The sequence below is a fragment of the Micropterus salmoides genome, unplaced genomic scaffold, assembly GCF_014851395.1.
Source record: "Micropterus salmoides isolate LMB-PRFRI ecotype aquatic unplaced genomic scaffold, ASM1485139v1 Ms_hic_scaffold_7, whole genome shotgun sequence".
In the NCBI taxonomy this organism is placed as follows: domain Eukaryota; kingdom Metazoa; phylum Chordata; class Actinopteri; order Centrarchiformes; family Centrarchidae; genus Micropterus; species Micropterus salmoides.
In genome coordinates, this window is record NW_024044459.1 from 28,745,950 (window position 1) to 28,768,804 (window position 22,855).

The following is a 22,855-nucleotide window of genomic DNA, read 5'->3' on the forward strand; positions in this document are numbered from 1 at the left end:
TCTATAATTGGGTGGGTGGAGAGGCAATGTTATGGCGTAGCAGGGTATAAACGCCTCATTTTTCACGCAATTCCTAAGACAACTGGCTCAAGGAGACCCCCCCCGACCCCCCGACAGCTGCTGTCATGCTGTACAGTACATAGAGTAATGGGTTGCAGTTCCCCCTGTGTTTCTCAGGCCCAGAAGTCCTGCCTATCTCAGTTCCAGCAACTGCCTCCTGGGAAAAAGCAATGGACAATATCAAGAGAGAAAACAGAATGACCTCTACTGCAGACACAAAGCAGCATAGTGCAGGGGCAAAGAGAGGCAGCAAGAGAAAAAACATGCGCACGTACACACACACGCGCACACACGCACACACACACACACACACACGTGACTGCAGAGGTGAATGAAGGCTGGGGAAGGAAGAGAAGAAGGAGAGACAGACAGATACAAGCAAAGGGGACACTCGAGATATCTATCTTGATACACAGGCAGAGAAAGAGGAGAGAGAGACAGAAAGTTGGGTGGACAGACAGAGACTTGACTGCAGAAAGCTTCTCTGCAGTAAGTGGTTATTGATTGTAAGACAAGGGCCGAAGGATTCCATGGCCAATGAACTGACACAGGATGCTGACTTCTCCCCTTTGTATAATTGCAAACGCAATGAAAAGCTCAAGCAGGAATGCATTTAAAAGAAGACCAGTTTAACTGCAGCATGCAATGCAACACAGCGAAATCATAGCATAAAAAATCACCAGGAACACTGAATTTTGAGGATGCTGTGTAGTCACACTGAGGAGGAGCTCTGGCACATCAGTGACCTTTTCACTACTAATGATCAGAGATGTCTGTGCTTGTAACAGTAGTAGGGACAAAATGAACACACACAAACACACACACACACACACACACACAATACGCTTTGAGCTCTCTATGCACTGCACACACGCATACATGTACACTGGGATACAGACATACACAGAGACACAGACACACACAGAAGCACAGGCTGTATTACAGTAATGGAAAGATCACATCTGTCTTGCTCTTTCAATCCCTGACTGATGTTGATGCAGGTGACCTTTTTACTCAACATGAGGCTAAAATCTAAACTCTAGCTCTCTCGCATCAGGAAGCAGACTGTCATTAAGGAAAGTGAAGGCAATCAACAGACATAGATGTAGCCAGTTGTTTGGTTAATTTGTGCATGGATAGGGTTTCAGTGGTGATAGAAAAGTTGATTTTAGGAAGTGGTCTGAGCCACCAGACTGCTGATCAGATGTGCTCAAACTAAGAAACTAGAATGGCTGCCCGTCACATGCACTCATGACATGTGGCTTCTAGCATTTTGATGAAAACGTTTTTTTTGTAGCTGTCCTTTTGTAAAGCACTTTTCTGTGGTTCCGTGTGCACGTGTTTAAGTGGAAAGCATGGCATGGCAACTGCTCCCTCGTGATAGACGTGTCTATGCTATGTGGATTCGCATCCTCAAGGCAGACAGACAAAACAGATTTATGTGAAAACCATGTAATTTTAATATTGTATATTGTATATAGTATTGCTGTGAAAAATAAGCAATGAAAAGCTAAATATGCTAACACCAGCATTCAATTTAAAACCGCGGCTATTTTTGTGCTGCCAATTCAAGGCATTTAGGAAAGATTTATTCACAAGGAAGGTTGATGACTGGGAGATGTAAGTCATTATTGCAGTGACACCCCACAGTATTCACATTGTTCCAACTCTGAGAGGCTGGTTGATATATTACAGTACAGACAACAAGGTCTGACAATTTGAAATTGGGAGGTATTATCCCCCTACAAACTTTACTCCATTAACTCCAGCGACCCACAAGCATAGCACAGAAAGAGCAAGACAAAATGAGTTATCCAAGGTGACAAAAAGGAACAAATTCATTGCTTGCTATTATTATTTAGCTGGTCTTTATACCCACAGGACATGTAATTAATGTAGCTTTGTCTGCTCCCTGATGTAAAAAGGCACACATTGTCATAGACAATTAGTACAATATGGAATATATTATAATCAAACTCCCTTAAAAAGCTTGCACTTTAAAAAATGTGATGATTAGTCAAAGCTACTAACTTGTGCAACACAAAATAAAAGAGTTCATAAATCATTAGGTACCACTCTTTAATTCAGCATGCATTTTATACATCAATTATACAATTTACTCTGGTAAATTCACATTTTATTACTGGTTCATCTATTTTTGCCTCAGAAACATAGTGGGCAGTTAAAGAACAGTGTATACCAATCTAAAAGTTTACATTTTATTAATTAAATCCGCTGGTTGAATCAGCTGTTCGCTGAAAAATATCCTATTGATTCAAGATAGGTCTTGATTAAGTTCAATCAGGAATGCAGACTTGGAGACAAACAAGACAACTTTAAAATCTTAGGATTTTTAATAGGGGTCTTGCGTCTCTTGAAAAGTTAACAGCAGAGTATCAGAGTGAACTTCACACAATCAATAGCAGATCCATTGCGATGTCTCCAGATCTCTTAGGATCATACAGCCTGCGTGATCTGACAGTGACGAATTAATCCAAAGTGTGACGTGTAGCCTATTACAGCTGACTGACATTTTCCATTTAATCTGAAATCTGAATCTAAAGTGCTCTGAATCTTTCGGCAAAACACGTTTGGAAAACAACAACTGACCTTACCCTTTGATTGTTGGAGTTGTTCATCGTATCCAAATTGGAGCACTCCGCTTCCAAACTCTCCGAAACTGGCAGCACCGGCGCTTTAAGCAGCACCAAGGTCCGTTCAACGTCCCACACACCCAGTGAAATACCTTAACTCAGATTTTCCCTTTGAGGCACCTCCATCATAGGCAAAATTAAATATCCACTCAAAATAGCTGCCGCTTATTAACCTCTGAAGTTGTTAAGGATCCGCGCAGAAATCACAAACCACACTCGTGGCAATTTGGGAAGGATAGCGGTCAAGTGTTTGAACCCCTAGCTGTGGTATTTTCATTGTCATCATCATCGTCGTCGTCAGTGTCGTCGCCGTACGAGTAATTAGCTCCAGAGCTTCAGTCCTGATTCACACACACCACCACGAGCACAGGGGAGGATAAAGACTGACCGGCTGATGGACCAACCGAGAGCCGCTTCTGAGGAGGCGGGTTTGTGTGTGCGTGTGTGTTTTCCTAATCTGTGTGTAGCTGCGCGCAAGCAGAGAAGAGCGAACAGTCATTTGGCTCTCAAGGCTGTGTCCAGGGATCACCACGGGTCCTTGAGGAAGCTTCCCAGAGGCGTTGGCAGCGATTTTATGAACAGTGTCATCCCACGGTCATCACCAGACATACAGGAAATTAGATAATGTGCCAATATTATATATTTTTTCTCAGGGGGTTGTTGTTGTCATTCCACTGTAGTATAAACAGACATTTCAGTTTACTGTCCCATTGGTTTCCAATGTCCCTGGAATCAAAATGGCATTGCATGGTCTAAAGCTATTTGGGTGAAACTGACATAAGAAGGATTTGGCAGCTCTGAGTTTGGCCATAGTTTGAAGTGGGCTGCAAGTGTGTCAGTAAAATCCACTGTGGTCGCTCTGTGCCTACACCGCCCACAGTGGAAAAAAGCGTTTTTTCTTTTTAAAGCTATGACTCAACTTTTGTTTCACAAGGCACTGGTCAATATACTGTTTGGATTGCTGAACAGTTCAGGCAAAACACCCCTTTTCCCCACATCCTTGCTTGCTTCCATATTTTTGTAATTGCATGATTTTGACGACAATAAGTAAATACAGACACTATAATACCATCACATTTTAAGTTCCTCTAGTAATATACATTTGATATAATGATTTGTTGGCATTGAAAATTAAATGATTCTACTTAGAACTGGTCAGTGAATTAGACCAACATGTTGTCTATAAAGGAAAAGATAATGTTCCAATATCAAAACACAGTCTCCATAAATAATATTGGACAACTGCCTACAGTTGGTAAATTTATATTCAATTCTACTGACAGAACAACTCATCATTCCAGGGAAAATAAAACTCCTCATCCATCTACCTCTGCCCTCTCTCTTTCAGTGGCTGTCTTTGTTTATTGTCTGGTCCATATGTTCACACTGGAAAGTTGTTGCGCAGTGGAGTGCATTGCCTTGTCAACTGGTGATGTATGAGAGTGATTTGTCGGCAGGCGGAAACGGAAAACACAGAGGAGGCCAGCTAGAATAAGAGTGGGAATAAACCGGGTTAAGGACTCCTAGTTTGGCTCCACAAAATCTGCACTGGAAAACTACTGATGGGGTATTCAGGACATTGTTTGCAAATACAAGGAGACCAGTTATGAAAATATACCTCTGTAGTATAACTGTAAAGAATCAACGACTGTTCCCTTTTTTTTAATTGTTTTAACATTTTCCTAAATGTCAGCAAAGCAAAATGGCTACAATACAAAAACCACACTGCTTGTTTTGTTGTGTGTTGTTTGTGGGTGAGATGAGAAGTGAAATGAGATACAGCCCAGAGATGCAGCAGATGACATGTAGGAGGATCAGGATGGAGGAGGAGAGAGTTGTCAGTGGGCAGCCTTGGCTAATGGCAACAGAGAAACAAAGTCCATGTCAATGGTGCAATAATACATCTGTGTATCTGGCTGGGTAAATACAGCTCTTTACCTCTAGCTAAGGACCGAGCTGGGGGGGGGGGGACCTCGCACAGAAGCCAAACGCTGAGACACCAACAAGAATATTTAATCGGTAATAAAAATTTGCCTTCAACCCTCTAATACAAATCTATCATTCTCTCTCTTTGCTCATCTCACCGTGTGAGTAGATGTGCGCAACAAAAACAAGATGAGTCTTGATAACTCAGGACTTAGAGCTGTAAATATCCTACAGTTAATCAGATTAAGGTTTCATCATCAAGTAGCAGCGCCAGGGAGCCAGTCAGGGAAGTGCTGTCGGAGACAAATCTTCACCGGGGTGTGGTTCAGTGAACATGTGTAAGTGACACAGACAAGACAGTGGTGGCTCAAATAGTCCATATCCACCTGTCCATAGCAATATGGTATTGAGCAAACATATTTTAAGGAGTCTGGATGTAAGATAAAGCACATACTTGTATGGAGTCAGCATGAGTTTTGCATGAGTTATGCTGCATGAGTCAGTTGGACCAGCTGAATAAATGATAGCATCATTCCCAATGTCATTACACCGCCTTTCACAGGATGAGAGGACATTCCTCCAGCCAGACTAACCTATTCAGCCATCTCCCTCTGAGACTCGAACACTTCCTGTTGACTCACTGACAAGTGTTTTTTTCCCCCAAACAAAAATCCTCTCTGAGGCTACTGTACATCCACAAGATCACTTCCTCCCGACTGTAGATAGTAGACTGCCTGTTGTGTCTAATTATAGCCTAAAACATATTTCTACACTATTTCTGTTTAATTTGTAATCTTTTCTTAAGATTGAATAAGAATGAAATCTAAATTCCTATCACAGCCTGGAGGAGCATCTGCACAGTAAATAAGCTTACAAAAATTCACCCTTTGGGTTTGTGCAGATTTGAATCTGGTGCTTTTGTTCACAGCAGTTGTTGAGGGATGGCCTGTGTTTCTTTTTCACATGTTTCATCCACTTTTTTCACAGCCCTTTGTTTGAATAACGGTCTCTGGGCAATTTCACCTAAACAGAACCTCATGCCTCACCAAATTTCTTCATTGTAAGGTGTGAGACCTTTTTCTTCCTGTTACCACCATATTTTTAGACAACTATTTTGTTCATGGAGGCACAATATTGACATGACATTCATTGCAATTATTTATAACAGTTTAGTACATGTGGATTACACCATACTGTAGACTATGTAACTTTAAAATACTAAACTAAAAATTACTGTTTTAACATGCATGGCTCAGTAATTGGGCATGCTACCTGAATTGTATGGGAAAGGAATATTAAATCCATTTGGGTCTCCTATTATCCTAACAAATAAACTGCAATCCTTTTGTATTAATTGTGCAGCCATACTAAAGTATGAATTGTTTTTTGTTGAGACACAAAAGGAGAAAATACCTTTTCCACTTACTTACTGGAGTTGGACAGCCTAACAGCCCCCTACTGGCCATATGAAGGCATGACAATATCTACAGACATTGAAACAGGATCATTCCCTCCTTTCCCTTACTTTCATTGTTGAACTGTGCCTCGTGTCTAAGGAACTGTGCCCATATTGTTATGCATCATGTTTTTGTCTTAGGACCAAGAAGCATCTAGATCCCTGTTTTCCTCCCAGTGTAAGGCAGCAAGATGTGCTGGAGAACAGGTCATGGACATGACAGTTGTCTAACCTCAAGTATGCTTGCAAACAAGACAAAAACACTTAAGACTTCTCAGGCTTATTGATGTAGTCGTTTTATAACATACAAGCAGTGCTATTCATTTGCCTCTTATAGTAGTGGCAGAGTGCTTTACACACTAACTAGACCGCAGATCTTAAATAGCCTTTAAATCTAGATTACAAAACTGTGTGTATACCTCATCTATTTCAGTCACAAAACTGCTAACACTGACATTCATTATCACTACAACAGCGTCAACGTCTGCAACATGAGAAACCTAACAAACATCATGAGACACAGCTATTGCAACCTTCTCTTAAGTGTTTTGCAAGTTAAACCAACAGTGATCATATTCAAAGCTATATATACTTACTGTCAATCTTGATGGGTCAGTGACAGCTGCAGTGGCCAACTGTGAGGACATGAGCCGTGTGTGTGTTTTTATATATGCCTAAAATAGTGCCTCAATAAACTTACACGTGTAGTTACATAACAACCAGTTTGTGTCCAGTAACATACCAATACCACAGTGTGTCAGAGGGGCCTGGTGTAACAGGGGTTAATAGGGGGTTTCACTCCAGTTAACTATCAACCAATCATATCGAGCTATGCTTCTCCCCAGAACCAACAGGAATCCCTGTACAGTTCATTAGTCCATCCAGATGAAGAAAGGATTAACCTTTTCATCATCCTAAAGATGACAGGATTAGAAACACATATAACAACATATTGACACCTTTCAGCTCTGACAACCTGAGGAGGCACAGGTATTAGCTTCACTAAGGGTGGGGGCGAAGGAGAACACAACAGTTAATGGAGTCAAAGACATGTATGTTTATTTGTGTTATTTTTATGCAAGGAGACAGGATAAAATATTGTGGTACTAACACAACAGTGAGCCATGTATATAAATTTGTTTAACTCTGAAAGGGTATGATACACACAACTCCCACACAAACACGCACGCATCTTCTCCTAATGTGACCCTGAACTTTTGACCCCAAGTCCCAAACATGACATCATCTAGCTGGAGAGTTTGTTCCACTGATCTCATCACTGTAAGACACAGAGGAGGGTTTTATATTAGGGGGGGGGAGCTCTGTCATGCCTCTCAACACTTCATATAACAACAAGAGGCCCCTTTCAGCAACCTTGGCCCTCAGATCCACCTCAGCCTTAAGCCCCCCAGCTCCTGCTGACCCGCCTCCAAACCTTGGAATTCCCCCGTGACAGTTTGCCTCTGGCATTTAGTTTTTCCTCAACAGCACAATCATCCGTCTTCTCAAGACAAGGCATCCAACAACAGAAGTCACATAGGATTCAAGCTAGAATGGTCTTTCCATATTCTTGTTGCACAGATAACGAAGCCTTCTTCAGATACTGTGAGGCCATCTGTTCAGCTTTCTCTTTGTCACTTTAAGTATTGTATGATTCAAAATGATCATTGTTAAAACAAACAAACAAACCACTATTTATGTGACATTACTGTTATGTGTAGTCTCTTACACTGCGAAACTTAGACATGGAGAGCGAGACAATAACTTTGTCATTAGATCATAAATGAAAGAAAGAACAGATCCTCTCTTGTCCTTGATGAAAGCAGAATGGACTCTCAGATGGTCTCAGGCGGCAGCCCTCCAAATGCTGACAGAGTTGTTCCACCTGCCAAACACACCCACCCACCAGTGACACACACATGCATGCAGCAACTTAGTGGCCAAGGATCCTGCAGCGAGCAGTGATTTAATTAGACAATTAGGCTTTCTGCTTAAACACACAACTCTCACACACACACACACACACACATTTTTAGATCCCGGTGGGGACTTTAACCTGAATGCACACTAACCGACGGGGACTATAACCGTAGAGACTAGGGCTGAACGATTAATCGTTTTCAAATCAAAATTGCGATTTGAAAGAACGCGATTAGCTAATCGTGACGACGGCGATTAAAATGTAGGTTAATTATACAGCCCGTCTTGCAGTTACAAATTCATTCCGTTGTCTTTCTTGTTTGACAGATCTGCTGGCCAACCACAAGCGCCATGCGCCTCCTGTTATGGTCCTACTTACCAATCAGAGCGGGCACAGGGCGTGTACATTTTATAACAACAAATGTAGAACAACAAACTAGAGGAAAATGTGGGATCATGGCACCAGCTGAACTGACACAGGCAGCGGCTGTGCGGTAGTTTTGTCCGGGTCATCTCACACCTAAGTGTTTCAGCAGAGGAGCGTTTAGCCTACATGTTGTTAACGTGTTGTTAATTTGTCATTTTGCTTGCTTCAACGGATAACAGCTCTCTTTGAGCCCGTTCCTCTCTCTGCAGGCTAACGTTACATATGCACATGGAATATTTCAGAACAAGAGCGTTTTGCCTGTCTGATTTTGCTAACTTGTTCAGATTTTGCTTATTTGTTCAGTTGTCCTCGATTTTTGAACTTCTACTATGGTTAAGGTGGTCTATGGTTAAGTAGGCTATGTAGTTAAATTGTTTCATTTTTGTCTGTTTTAACTGTGTTTATTGTTGATGTACGATCGGAGTCTGCAAAGGGTGTTTTATCTTGAAAATCGACCAGATTCTCTATGCCGTTCTGTGTATGACTTCCTGTCGGGTTCATCTGCTCTGTGCTGCTGCTTGACGCAGCTTCCGTCAAAAATAGACTGGCAGTGAATATTGAACTTTAGCAAAACTTCAATAAAAAAAATTGCAGCAGAGAGGTTTTAGGGTTCAGGTTACAATAGGGTTAAGATTAGACATGCAGTTGTGATGGTAAGGTTTAGGATAAGGGGCTAGGGAATGCACTATGCCACTCAGATGCCCCCACGGTGATAGAGGAACAAATGAAAAACACACACCACATTCTTTAAGGTCAAAGCGATGCTGGTGATGCCACCAACGCTGCTTACTTCACTGGGGAATGGATTGTTTTAATGGTGGCAATTGTTAAGACAGCTCTTGCTTCATACTTGTCCTCCACCTCTCTGACTACCACCTACTCTGTGTTCCAGGGCACTCACTGTGCATGGTAAAAACGTTGAGAGGGACAGAGAGATCAGAAAGAGAGAGATAAAGATACAGAAATAGACTGAAAGTATTCATGCACAGTTAAAACTCCCCCACATACTGTACATATACCTCATCAAAGACACATAATTGCATAAAGTCACAGCATGAAACATAAACTTGCACGCAATCATGTAAATTGTGTATCGTGTGTGTATCTCACAAGCTGAAAAGCCCATAAACACATCACACAGACACAAGCATAAATTGTATCCATATGGATGAAGACAAAAGCAAGCTATAGGCTCAGTTAAACACATTACTAAATTCTCTTTTTAACACAATGTGTGTTCGCACACATTTTCAAAGACAACCATCTGATTAAACAGCCGGCGTTGCCACCTGCATCTCCAGAACATATTCAGATGCTCTTAATTCTTTTTTTTTAACAAAGGAATACAACATTTTTAATATTGCCTCTTGAAAACGGTGACTTGTGAGCTGTTTGTGCAAAGTCAAACATAGCTTTAAATCCAATCTTCGCAGATTTGAATAATGCCTGCAGTCTCAATTCAAACAGCTTAAGTGGCTCTTTGCAGCTGCAAAAAAAATCCTTTAACAGCTAAAAGCAAAGTGTCTTTCTGCGCATTCAGGTGAAAGCAGAGAGAGTGGAGACGGAGGATTAAAGACAGATGATGATGAAAAGTGAGATAAAAGAGTGGAAATACAGGCTGAAAACTGAGATAGAGGCAGAGCATCAGGAGAACAGCAGAGTGAACTTATCAAAGGGCTTTAGGCAGATATAACACTGAGAGGGAAGTGAATGACAAAAAGAAACAGGCTGGGAAGGTGTGGGGAGTCAGGTCTATGTTCCAATAACAACACCTCTCTATTTGGCTTGGTGTTTTCTCCTTCTCACTCTCCTGGGTCTTGCTTGCTGTTTTCCAAAGGAAGCTGGCTCAGGCCGAGGCATAACTGGCTCTTGCTCAAACAGAGTGCCTATTCAGACCTGTACTGCTCTTCCTAACTGCTGCATCGCCAATGGCTGGGGTGGAGACTGAGCTACAGGGGGGGACACGGCACTGTGGCGAAGTCCACAGGCGGTTAGGGGGAAGCATTGGGGTGCAGAGGTGAGGTGGGGAGCCAGATGGTTTGGAGTGAGTAGACTTGAGGCTGGCAGAGAGAGAGGAAGGCTTGCAAGAGATGGCGGAGGTTTACGAGTTAGATGTGCGGTTCCAAGATGGAGAGGAGGGCTTAGTAGGGAGCGATGGGTGTGTGAGATGTGATACAAAGCCCCCTTTCTCCTCTACCTCACAAACACACCGTGTCTGCTTTTGGCATCCAGCACTGAAAGAACTGTAACTCACTGTAGCTATCCATGATGGAGATGCCAATGACACGCTTACAAATACATAACGCACACACAGCAAACAGACTAAAACCCATGTACATAACACTTACAAGTGAATAAACTTGTCTTTTTCCACAAATTTTAGGCTGTTGCACAACTGTAGGAAACTCTTCCATCTAATTCAAACAAATGCAAAAAGCCCAGTCAATCCAGGTTGATAAACCTAATGTCCCAAATTAAATCAAAGCACTCCACTTGAATATATAGCTTACAGTGTTGGCTTATTACTCTTAGCAAATATTTACTCATACACGCTCTCTGAAGCACACAGATGAACTTAGCAGGGAGCAATGGTACGGTGAAGTGGTCTGTTGTAGAGGAATGTGTTTTGGCTCAGACAGAGAGCGAGCGCTGTTAGCTTTAGCACACCTTCCACTGAAGCAAGCAGGTGTGGTGTAACTTAGGCTAACTAAACAACCTCAAAGCTACCTAAATAACCGCACAGACACACACATCTACACACATCCACACACAGACAAATTTCAACTGCCGATGCTTCTTCATGGAAGGATACATTGATACTGACTTCTGTGCTAGGATGACGCAAAAGGCAGTAAAAATAAAACATTAACAAATTAATGGTGATAATGATAAAACAAGATAACAAGATAACTGGGAGGCACCAGACATTACAAATTAAATTATATGCAACTACAAGTCTAGGCCCTGGTAAGCCAAGGAAGTGAAGCTAAGCCTTACATGCACTATTTTGCTGTCCCCAGTAAAAATAAAATCAACCTTTGCTCTTACTGCATATTCATCATCAAGGTTGAAATCAGTCTAGCCAGAGGGCACAAGAAGATACTGGCTTTCTGTCCCAGAGTCCCAGAGTCAGAGCAATTGACTGCTGTCAAGTTGGCCAGGACCTTTAGAAAGCATGAGGTCTGTGGGGCCTAAATATCGGTTACCAGGGCTGATACTTTGAAGGCTTTATAAAACAGTTAGTTATAACAGTTATAAACATAGTTGAAAAATGGTGATATAGCTAATGTTTTCAGACACATAACAACAAATATGTGCAATGGAACAAATTTAATCATACAGAAAAGATATTTCAGTGTAATCACAGCACAATAGATTCAAATACAAGGAAAGGCTGCATTGATCTGGCTGGACAGACTAACATCTGATAAGTCCCTTTCAATCAAACGGTCAAGGCAGCTTGACCAGTGACCTGAGATCAGAAGAAGAGAGGCTGCATGAATACCAGCCAATGGATATTTAAGGCCTGCCTGTGGTGTCTTGAATCTGCAGAACTATTTGTGGCATGGCCACAGCTAAGTTTAGGGTTCAGGAGCGTGTGAGAGGTCAAACATGAGTCCCGGGTGAGGCAGCAAAAAACTCCCACCTGACCCCCACACGAGTTTGTTGTCAACTAGGGTCAGAGGTTGAGCTTCCATGACTGCACCATGTTAGGGTCAATGTGTGTGTGTATTTTTGCTTAAGGACTTCTATAGAAATTGTTGAGTAAAATATTAAAATACAAGTGGTAATTCATCTGGCCCTGCGATGGACTGGCAACCTGTCCAGGGTGTACCCCGCCTTTCACCCAATGTCCCCCCCCCCCCGTGCACAGGTTGACAGTGATCGAGTGTGAGTGGTAATTCATCTGCCTGATTACTAGCATAATAACCATGAAGGATCAAAAAGCATTAAGTAAATGCTGCTTGGTGGTAATCTAAAATTTAAAAGGGCCTGGACACATGTGAATGCTTTGGATTGTAAGCTTTTACTTGTATATCAGATAGTTCTGACAGACAGAAATCATGAACTTTGTTTCTCTATAACAAATTTATATCTAGCTACACTCCAAAAACTGAAACCAAAAAGGGAATCTCTTATAACTTCGAACAGATGATATCAGTAGCAGCCAGCTATAGCAGCTTGATGCTGCACCCAGTAGCTCAGTAGAGCACATACACACTCACACACAGAGAAAGTATTGTACTTTCACAAACAATGACTGACTTACAGAATGAAATGCTCAAAACAAATCCTGCCTTTTTATAACATGGAAAAAATTAATGACCCCAGAAACCCATTAACAAATGTCCACATTTAACTTGGGCAAAGCCACGATCCATGTATTCAAGGCCAGTCAGAAGGCTAAAGTTAGACCAGGGATTAAGTGTCCATCTATGGCCCTTGGGCTATCAATGTGGAGAAGGGGACTGGACAGGGGGGACATAGCCTGAAGAAAGCTGAGGACCAGGACAGGAGAAGAACAACATGGGGGCAAAACAAATAAAAAACAAACTATTTCTGTATCCGGATCTGTAGTGACAGGAAATTGTGCGTAAATGTATATTCATGGCAGGGAGGGTCAGTGACATCATGTTGTCACCCCCGGTGGGAAACAGTAATTGCAAAGGACCATTTCCTATTTCCCATCAGCCACCTCTCTTTTGAGGGGATTCCTGTATTCTGTGGGCCAAATGCTTTTTACACTTTGCATGTGACTAAATCACTGCATTGACTCTCTTATGGGCCTCATAAGAGACGAAAGAAAACAAGTGCACTGGAGCCAAGAATGCAGTAATTCCTCTTATAACAGACTTGTTTAAACCTGACAAGCAGAAAAGTTACTTCCAACTGAGCTTGAAAATAACACAATGGCTGCTCTCTCTCCCCTCCTGACACAGCAATTATACATGCTCGAGGAATGCTGGTACCTGAGGGCATGATCTTTTCACTTTTTAATTTTCTTTTTAAATGGCAGATGCCCTTATCTTCTGAAAGGACCAGTGCCGAAAAACAGTAACAAACTAGTTGTATTTCTGTATGTGTGTGTGCATGGGTTGGGAGTGGCTTTCAGTTATATGTGGCTGCAGGTAAAAACAAAAGAAAGGGTTTACAGTGTAATAACTGCAAGTTGTGATGACCCAACAGGACATTTGTGAAAAACCCTAGAACAAAAAAATATCCATAGCAGAAATTACAGTTAGAATGTGGGCCGTGCAGCTCAGCCACATACAAAGAATCCCTGTCTCATAAACCCACCCAGCCAGAGGAGACATGGAGGGAGGGAGAAGAGGGGGTGACTGAGTGAATAAGCAAACAAGTGAGTGTTTACCAGCAAAAATACTCTGAATACTGAGTTGAAGACGAGCACAACTTTGTATCAAACAAATTGAAATTCAACCTGGTTATTGCAGAGAAATGCCTCTTGCAGCCGACCCTGACTGTTGAACACCCTGTGAAGGAGTAGAAGTTTTTCCTCCACAGGGCTTAATAAGGGCCTATCATCTTGTTATTATGCACTCGTACCCATGCAAATTCCATTTTCAGAAATAAAATTGGAACGGAGACAACAAAATGCTTAAACGCACAAAGGTCTTCAGACAGAAAAGCCTGTTACTACATTCCACCATAATGCCCTTGATTCAATATGACAAAGTACCACTTTCCAGTCTATGTCTGAGCTGTAAACAAGTTTCTTCACCAAAGGAGGCTCACACAGGACACAGGACTGTGACAGGATCTAACAAGCTATTGCCCTGTCAGCTTGTTGGTAAAGAATACCTTGTGATAGCTGATTTATCAGGCTATAGGTGCTGTGAAAGCCTCAGGGGAACCTTTTTTATACTGTACCCTTGAGTGCTGGTGGCTTTAAAGTTTAACGAGAGTTTCAAAAATAGACCAACATTTCCAAAACATAACATCCCAAACAGAGAATAGACTAGGCTTGACACAAGCTGAACTTGGCAGGAATGTGTGTTATTTCATAATCACGTGTCTCTTATGTGATAAAAAGTCAGACACCTGGCACACTCTGTGGCACTTGGCACAGGTAGATAAACAAAGAAACACCTCACACATGAAGATGATGCCAGACTGCTAGCAGGTACAACACACCAGTGAGTGATATCATCTCTCTTACAGCCCCTGGGTCACACAGCTGAAGGCTTTTTCGACTAGATTCCAGTTGACATTGTGAGAAAGAAACAGCCTGCTTTTTACACCTCTAAACAGCTGCAGCACAGACAGCCAATATCTTTTCAGATTATGGGGCCATAAAGTAAAGCATATTAGAATTTCCTTTTGAAATTCCTGTAACATTTCCAGTGGCCATGTGTCTCCTCTTCCTTTCAACTCTGTTCAGAATGAAAAAGGCACATTTTTGAGATATTTCCTCTGAAAAATTTAAAGGGACAGAGATGGCGGAGATTTGCAAAAAAGGTGAGATATAACATTAATTAACATCCTTTCTCAGAACTCAATACTAGCTTACACACGCGCACGTGCACACACACACACACACACACACACACACACACACACACACACACACACACACACACACACACACACACACACACACATACACAAGGACTTATGAGGCCCATATGTGCAGCTGTGGACTGTGTGTGAACTTGTTGGAAGGGGAGACACAGAGAGACGGATAGCATACAGTGTTGTTTTCTGGTTGCTGTCAGTGGGAGCTTTGCCATCAGTAAAGGGGGAGACCACACTGTTGTCAGCTCGACTTGTTTGTCACACAGAAAATTCTTCAACCAACCCCTCTGCAAGCTTTAGAACACCCAAAGCACAGCTGCAGACTCAGTCAGCTAACAGTGATGCACTTTACCTTAGGGAGGAAAGACAAGTCTGATTTTTTTTCAGTTATTAGTGAGCCTGCTTGTATTCAGGGTAGATAGTCAACCAATCAAGAAAAACAAAAGTAAAAGAGCCTGAGACATGATCAAACACACCTCTCCCACTGACACACCCCACAACTTTGATATTGTGTAGAAACTGATGTCAACACTGCTTATAAGAGCAACAAAAATGCGTGCAGAGGATAAACTGGAAATTGAAGTAAACGTTTACCTGTAAACTTAGTGCAATCTGACGGATGTACATCATATTGAGGTCCTCCAATATCCAGAGTTTTTCCTCCATATTTGCGAGTTTATCAACTGGCATCCTTTAGGAAGATATCCACAAAAATAACGTCTTCTTGGAGTTAATGATCTGGTTAAAACCGCTACCCCGCAGGTACCGGGGAGATAAAGTTCATTATGACAGTGTGCTGTCCAGTCTATACTCGTACAATCAGCGCGTAAAACAATGCGTAAAAGTTCCGATCCCCATCCAAAACAAGACTGGTCGCTCCGGGAAAACAGACAGATGTGGTGTGCATAAAAGCATGGGCTGCACCGTAGTAACCTTGTGCATAAAAAATACCCCAAACCCGTTCACAGCGCGTATTCTTCTTCTCTACTTTTCTCCGGGCAACAAAGATCCTCTTAAACACCCACAGTCAACACCCAGCGGTAGCGGGGAAAGAATGGATCCTTTTAAAATGCAGTTCTTCTCTTTGTGTCCCTGTGTCCCGATTGTGAATGCAGTCTGTCCTCTGTGTGACAAGAGACCTCTCCACAAAAGGGCATCGCCTCTGCGGGAGTGATCGACACAACTAGTCCACTGTGTGCGCCCTGACGCTGCCTAGGCGCTAAATTAACCCCTACGACGCGCCTCTGGTGATAGTAATGAACTTTTTTCTAAAAAGAAAAAGAAAGAGGGAAAATAGAAGAAGAGATCACTGCAGCAGACCCCACGCCCCTTTAAACAAACAAATAGCAAATACCACACCACCACACAAGCATAGCGAGTGGGGAGCTTTGTTCTTTTTACTGGCTTGATAATAAATGGATAAATTATAACCGTGTCGGCTGGCGCTGTTCATGTGGAGAGGCAAGAGTGAAAATGAACACCCAGTGATATTATCTGTAACACCAACTTGATCAGAAAAAGTCTAGATATAGTGCATTAGTTAAATTATATCAGTCCACACTTCGGTTTTAGTTTTAGTTTAAATACATTTTTAAAAAACAAAATGGAAAACATTCATCCAGATGCAACTTTGTGTTGTTGTTAAAAAAATCTGAAAGCCAGATATTTGAAGAAGGAAATATGTGCCTTAGTAGGTCACAGGGTCAGTGTCATTTGGCAAATTCAAATACATATTTCATAGCACAGATCTTTTTAAATCTTTTATCACATAACGTTTTAAATATTCATTTATGTTGGTCCTGGCAAATCTTAGCATATCAAACAAAAACAGGTTCCCAAAAGTCAAGTCAACTTAACACTCAGTGCTGGGTAAAGTTAGATGCTACAAAATATGAGAAAGTTGTTTTTAAAGGAGAAAATGTTTCCCTACTTTGAAAATACAAGACATTTAAAGTCGTGTCAGGGCATTGACAGCCTTTCCCACCACTCCAGCTGTTTGTTGGCCAGTTTCCTCTGTCCTCAAAACAAGAGAATCCCAAAGTTTACTCCATGTGTCTTTCAGTCTTAAACAGTACTGATGTTTCCGCTTCTGTCCTCTGGGAAAAGTGGCTTACAGCCAATGTGCCTTTGCTCTTGAGAACATAAACATCAAGTAGCAGAAGAGAAACCCAAACATTTGTCCCGTTGTCCTCTCCAGCACAATAGGGGGCCTGGCGATTTCAGAGAGTCACTAACTGATTTCAAGAGCTCATCTTGAGGAAAAAGATCACTTCTTACAGTGAAGTAAATAAAGTATCAGGGTGATTGTTTTGATGGACGTCACTTTGACATGACTTTTGGGACCACCCCTCGCCACATACATGCCCATTTGGCACTTTGAATCATGTGCTGTAAAGTCTTTCACACAGGCAGACAGTGAAAACAAAGGAGCTGTAAAAGCCCTTTCACCTCAGAGGAAAGAAGGAGAGTAGCCACGGGTGCCAGTAGCAGGCCGGGTCATTTCCCCAACAAAAGCTTCCAGCCTCGAGAATTACTTGCTTAATCTGTCGCAGACACCAACATACACACAGTAAGAGAAGAAATGTATTGTTCTTGAGGTGGAGAGAGAAAAAGTTGAGGTGATTGCACAGAGGGAGGGTTATGGGTGCTCTCAAAACATTCTGGGACTTTTTTTCATATATAGTATGTGCATGCATTCGATTCACAGTCCACCGTGTGCAGATTCATGTTTATTCAATCCCCTCTTAAAGTCAATCTGGCATGCTGCAAAATTGGAAAAATATTTGCTGAAAAAGAACTTAAACACTATACTGAATTGTGTTAAAACAGGTTTAACTCCTTTAATGAAGTCATAAACTTTTTCTTACAGCTGTTCTCACTTTATTACTGACAGACATGGATGTATTCTTTAGAGAATGAACAAACAACAGGACAACTATTTATTATTCCAACGTCGCTTAATCCATTTAGTCTTTCGTTAGCCTCTCTATTACACAGCAGCAGTTCCTTGAAGCAGAACATGCTGCAGGTAAATCTCCCTGCAGAAAACACAAAGACTGACACCTTATGACAAAAGCCTAGAGGCCGAAAAAAAACAGGCTATTATCTCAATGACAGGGCACGCTGGCAGGCAGGCGTGCCGGCTATAGCTAAAACACAGAGCAGCGCTGCTTCTTGGCCAGGTGCCACTGAGGACGAGGCAAACTCAGGTATTCAAAGATAGCAGTGGTTAGTGGAGACAGCTTTAGGTCTGACTGGGATTTTATTATGTTAAATGGTGATAACCTACCTACTAATGGGTGGATGAGCAGTTTGTGTCTAAATGCTTGGTCTGACTGTAGTGGGCCAGATGTGCTAATTGCTGCCACGAGGGAGGAGTGACACAAATATATTACAAAATCAGTAAATCCAACCAGGAACTCTGAGGTCTGATCAAAACAGGGAGGATAAGGAAAACTGAACACCAACAGGAAGTACTTGTTCTATGAAAAGACTAGAAAATGTGGATAAAATCTGCCCCCCCCCCCCCCGCTGACTCTTGCGTAATAGGTTTCAAGGGGCCTGAACTGCTCTTAAGACAATAGCCGGTGCATTTCTTGTTTCTGAACGGATGTGTGGAAGAATATGGAAAACTTCCTGTCCATACACCTAATCAGCAGGAATGAAAAGGCTGGAGTCGTAGCTGAGGGTAACTGGGACAGCCAGTGGTGCTGCGCCAAAGAGATTTTACAGACAAATGTTTTATATGTAGTTCTTGATGTGGAGGAAAGAAAGGGTTTTAAATGACAGATTTATATTTTCATCTTTTAAAACATTAGTTGTTGGTCAGTCAGGTGGGCAATGGTGATGTTTTGGGCAGTGAAGTGTGGACGGAAGGACAGGCTATCAAGACAAATGGACTGCATACAATTTGCAGCTTTAATGCCTTACTTACCGAAGTGCTTGCCAGATCTAGGAATAGGGAAAGTCTGATGGGGTAAGAAAACAAGCTTTCAGATGATAAAAAAGGTTATATACAAGCCAACAGTTCAGCCAGATTATCTAAACCAGATTATTTGGAAACCAAAAGTAAGTCCACCTGAAATGTTAGTAATAAGAAATTATGATCTCAGCAATTAACTTGACTGTCATCATTACCGATAGGGACAAAGGCAAAACCTATGAAAATAAGACCCTAGCTGCAATAAATCACAATCATCCTTTAATATCGCCAGACTCCATATGCTTCAGAACACAGAATATGCCCACGGTTCAGACAGGCAGTCTACTATAAGCCAAAAAGAACTCTAAGGAGATGATAGTCTGGGGAGTGTAAAAAAAATCCAACAAACTGATGACTATCAAACAAATGCGATTTTCAGCTTCTAATCAGCACTCTCTTATCACCTCACATAGCAACACCGTATTTATCTTCAAAACTGTAGAGTCCGTGGTAAAGGTTAAAAGCTGTCTGTAGTCTAAAAGCACAGTGTGGCAGCAGAACAGGGCAAGGAAACAGGAGAGGGCCCCAGGCCAGCCGGGCTCCAAACCACAACAAAGAACCCTGACTGTCATCGAGACCCAATCTGAAAACTGAACCGCACCCACATCACGACTCCCACTCACCAAGAGAGACATACGTACACAGAGACAAACCTACACTTAGATACACAAATAGACAACCAGGCATAAACAGACATATACAAAACACTCTGAACCATGTGAACATAGTACACACATACACACAAACACATTTAAACTGTGGCAAAAGTGTGTCAAAATGATCAAGGTTTGATTGTCTGATTGCGGCATCCCAAACATTCATCCTCCATATTTTTTTCACACAGAGGGCAAAGAAGTAAAATAAGACCTATTACAGAGCTTTTTCAGACAGGGCACAGGGACATTGAGAGAAAAAGAGCTATCTTTCAACTGATTAATAGTTGCACACTGAAAATGGGATCTGCCAAAGCACCATGTTACAAATCTGTTCCTGTAACATGTGTCATAAATAAGAGGAATGTTCACAAAGGTCTTTAATTTTTGTGACTTCAGAAAGACGAAAGATAAAATTTAACTTTCTGTGATTGTGCACAGTTACAGGGAGAAACATTTTCTGATGAACACAGAAACAGACACACAAACCGGCAAGTCAGTCTACTGAAAATAAAAAATTTAATATCACAGGACTTCAATTACATGGCTGTGTTGCGGCAGGCACAGGGTCACATCTGTTTCACTCGACGACAGCAGCGTGTGACGAGCTGTGAAACCAGACGTATCGTAAGAGAAATCCCCCTGGAGGTCAGTTCTCAGTTTTAGAGCATGAAAAACCAGTGCTGACAGCTATGCACTCATAACTCAGACACAGAGACAGAGACACAACGTAATGACACTGTAAATCTCATTGACGGTCTACCTTGTTATTAGATGTATCACTTTCAGTCTGATCTAACTTCTACTTTAAGATTAGAGATGCAGGACGTGGACCCACAAATCATGCAGCTGGTGTTGTTCTACTGGAAATCCCATATTGAAAAAAAGGATGTGTGTGTCACAGTCTATGGATTAGCTTAGAAAAGCTGGGGGAGTAGCCTGCCAAATCACACAGCAATGACAGAACAAGGAGTCTTTTTCACACCTGGTTTGAGAGGCCATCTTATTTCTCAACATGACCCCTTGTACTCTTACCTATAAAGGAAAAACATGCTCAAATACTCAGTTATACACAGACACACACACATATCTATACAGACAGTGGAGCAGCATGTCAGGTGTAAGCAGAGCACTCTGGTTGCTTCCCAGAATAATTGCTAACTTTCAGGAACGCTACCTCAGCCATTCACAGGGGACTGCAGCATCTCATCACTCTGAAGAACTGGGGAACTCAGTGAAAGAGAAACGTACTCGTTAGGCAATTCATCTCCATTGATTTCTACCCCCAGGGGTGCAGGCTGTGCAACATCAGAGGAAGGTATGTATGGGTTTAAGAGGATATGTACACTAAGGCAATTCATTTACTATTTACTACTGCTAAAAATGTGAACATGTAAACTAACTTACTATTAATGAGTATAAGGTGAATATAAAGTGAATGTCAACTCTGTCAGGGAAAGGTGAATAAGAGGAGAGAAAGGTGCATCTTAGTTCCTGCAGAATCTGAAATGGAACAATGGCTCCCTCTGCAGAGCAGATACAGCAACACAGCAAAATGTGTCACCATGTGAAACACAATTTAAAATTCAGATAGGTTGCATAGTACTTTAGTAGCTCATAATAATAATAATAATAATAATAATAATAATAATAATAATAATAATAATAATAATAATAATAATAATCATAGCAGTAATAATAAAAAGACATTAATTTAATGTGTGTCCATGTAAAATTATAAAATTCTAACGAGACGAGACTAAGAAAGAGAAATAATGTTAGAGAAGGTAAATTGCTCAAATCTCTCTCCAAGCTCTACCAGACATGACAAAGATGAGCTCCACAGACATGAGAGTGAGCACTGAAGAGAAAGCCAGACACAAAACTCATTGATCCATATATAAACAGACAGGCTTTAAAAAAAGCATGAAATTCTGCACTTTTATTTGCTGTGTGGTCACTTCTACCAGACTGTCATAAATGTTTTTAGTAGAGCTCACACCAATAGACTGCTGTTTGCAGTAAAAGTCTGTCTGGGTAAAATCTAAGACAGAAGCCACAAATGTAAACATCTGCAGAAACAATATGAAAACCTAAACATCGGCAGAGAAGACATTAGGGACCATATCTCAAACTGACAAGCATAACATCTTTAAAGGTTACTGATTTTGGGCTAGCTAAGAGCGGGGGAGAAGACAGTCTAAGGAGGTAATTGACTGAACATGGTACTGAAAATCATGTAAACACGCACAAACCATTCATGTCATTGAATTGCCATTTAATAAAAATTTTTATTGGTGATAATTTTTATTGTCTTGCTTCCAAGAACACATATTTGAGTTAAAAATTACACCCAAATCATCAGCCGCAAACATCCCTTAGTCAGTTGTTTTTCTCATCTGACTGGATAGCTACATTTGGGGAATCCCCTAGTGAGAGCTGAGTCTGGATTGCATATACATGCAGTACACATAGAATTTTGAACTCAAAATACATACTGCATATGATAAAACGTGTATAATGTGCTCCCATACTGTATATGTACTGTGCTGTATATGGAGTCTTTTAGTCTATTAAATGTCAGAAAATGGTAAAAGAAAATGGCCACCAAACATTCTTAGAGCTCAAATGTCTTTTTTTTTTAACCAAGTCCAAAATTTAAGATATTCAATTTACAATGACATAAAACAGAGAAAAGCAGCAAATGCCCACTTTTAAGAAGATTAAATCATCAAATACTTGGCAAACGACTTAAACAATCCATTATCAGAATTGATAAGAACAATTTTTAGTTTTCTGACTAACTGATTAAATGACTAATTGTTTCAGCTCTAATTAGGTTGTATGTCAATGTGATCTCCAGGAATGGTTCTTAAAGGAAACACAGTATAATTTCTACCTACAGTATGGGTGATTAAGCCTCCAAATCCACCTGAGTGAACATTTGGACAAGCTGATCTCTTTCTTTTTCTTGAGGTAGGCAATAATGGAAAACTAGTGACAGACACGATTAAAAGTAATTGCTGAGACAGCAGGAACAACACAACAATACAACAAGATCTGACGCCACACCGTCTGCCACTGGGCCTAGTAAACAAACACATTAAAACACTATGCAGCATGTGGGGAAGGCAGACATGCATAATAGACCCATCTGCTCTCATCAAGTCAAACACCTGCTCGGCATCATCAAAACAGAGAGCAACATCATTGGTGGTTGTGCCCCTTTGCCCTCTCCTTACC

The 22,855-nt window shown here is 41.4% G+C and overlaps 1 protein-coding gene across 5 annotated transcripts in view; it reads right to left on the reverse strand.

The window, feature by feature from the left end:
- rtkn (rhotekin) overlaps nucleotides 1-22,855 on the reverse strand; it is a 58,036-nt gene that overhangs the window by 26,278 nt on the left and 8,903 nt on the right. The window contains exon 1 of one of the 5 annotated variants that reach the window (XM_038704453.1): nucleotides 15,572-16,160. The exons of 3 other annotated variants lie outside the window; for them this stretch is intronic. In XM_038704453.1, coding sequence (XP_038560381.1) covers nucleotides 15,572-15,667 — 96 coding nt within the window. In that variant the 5' untranslated portion in view covers nucleotides 15,668-16,160. Of the gene's footprint in view, nucleotides 1-2,675; nucleotides 3,095-15,571; nucleotides 16,161-22,855 lie in introns of those variants that run through there. One more of the 5 variants, XM_038704454.1, reaches the window with a different exon arrangement.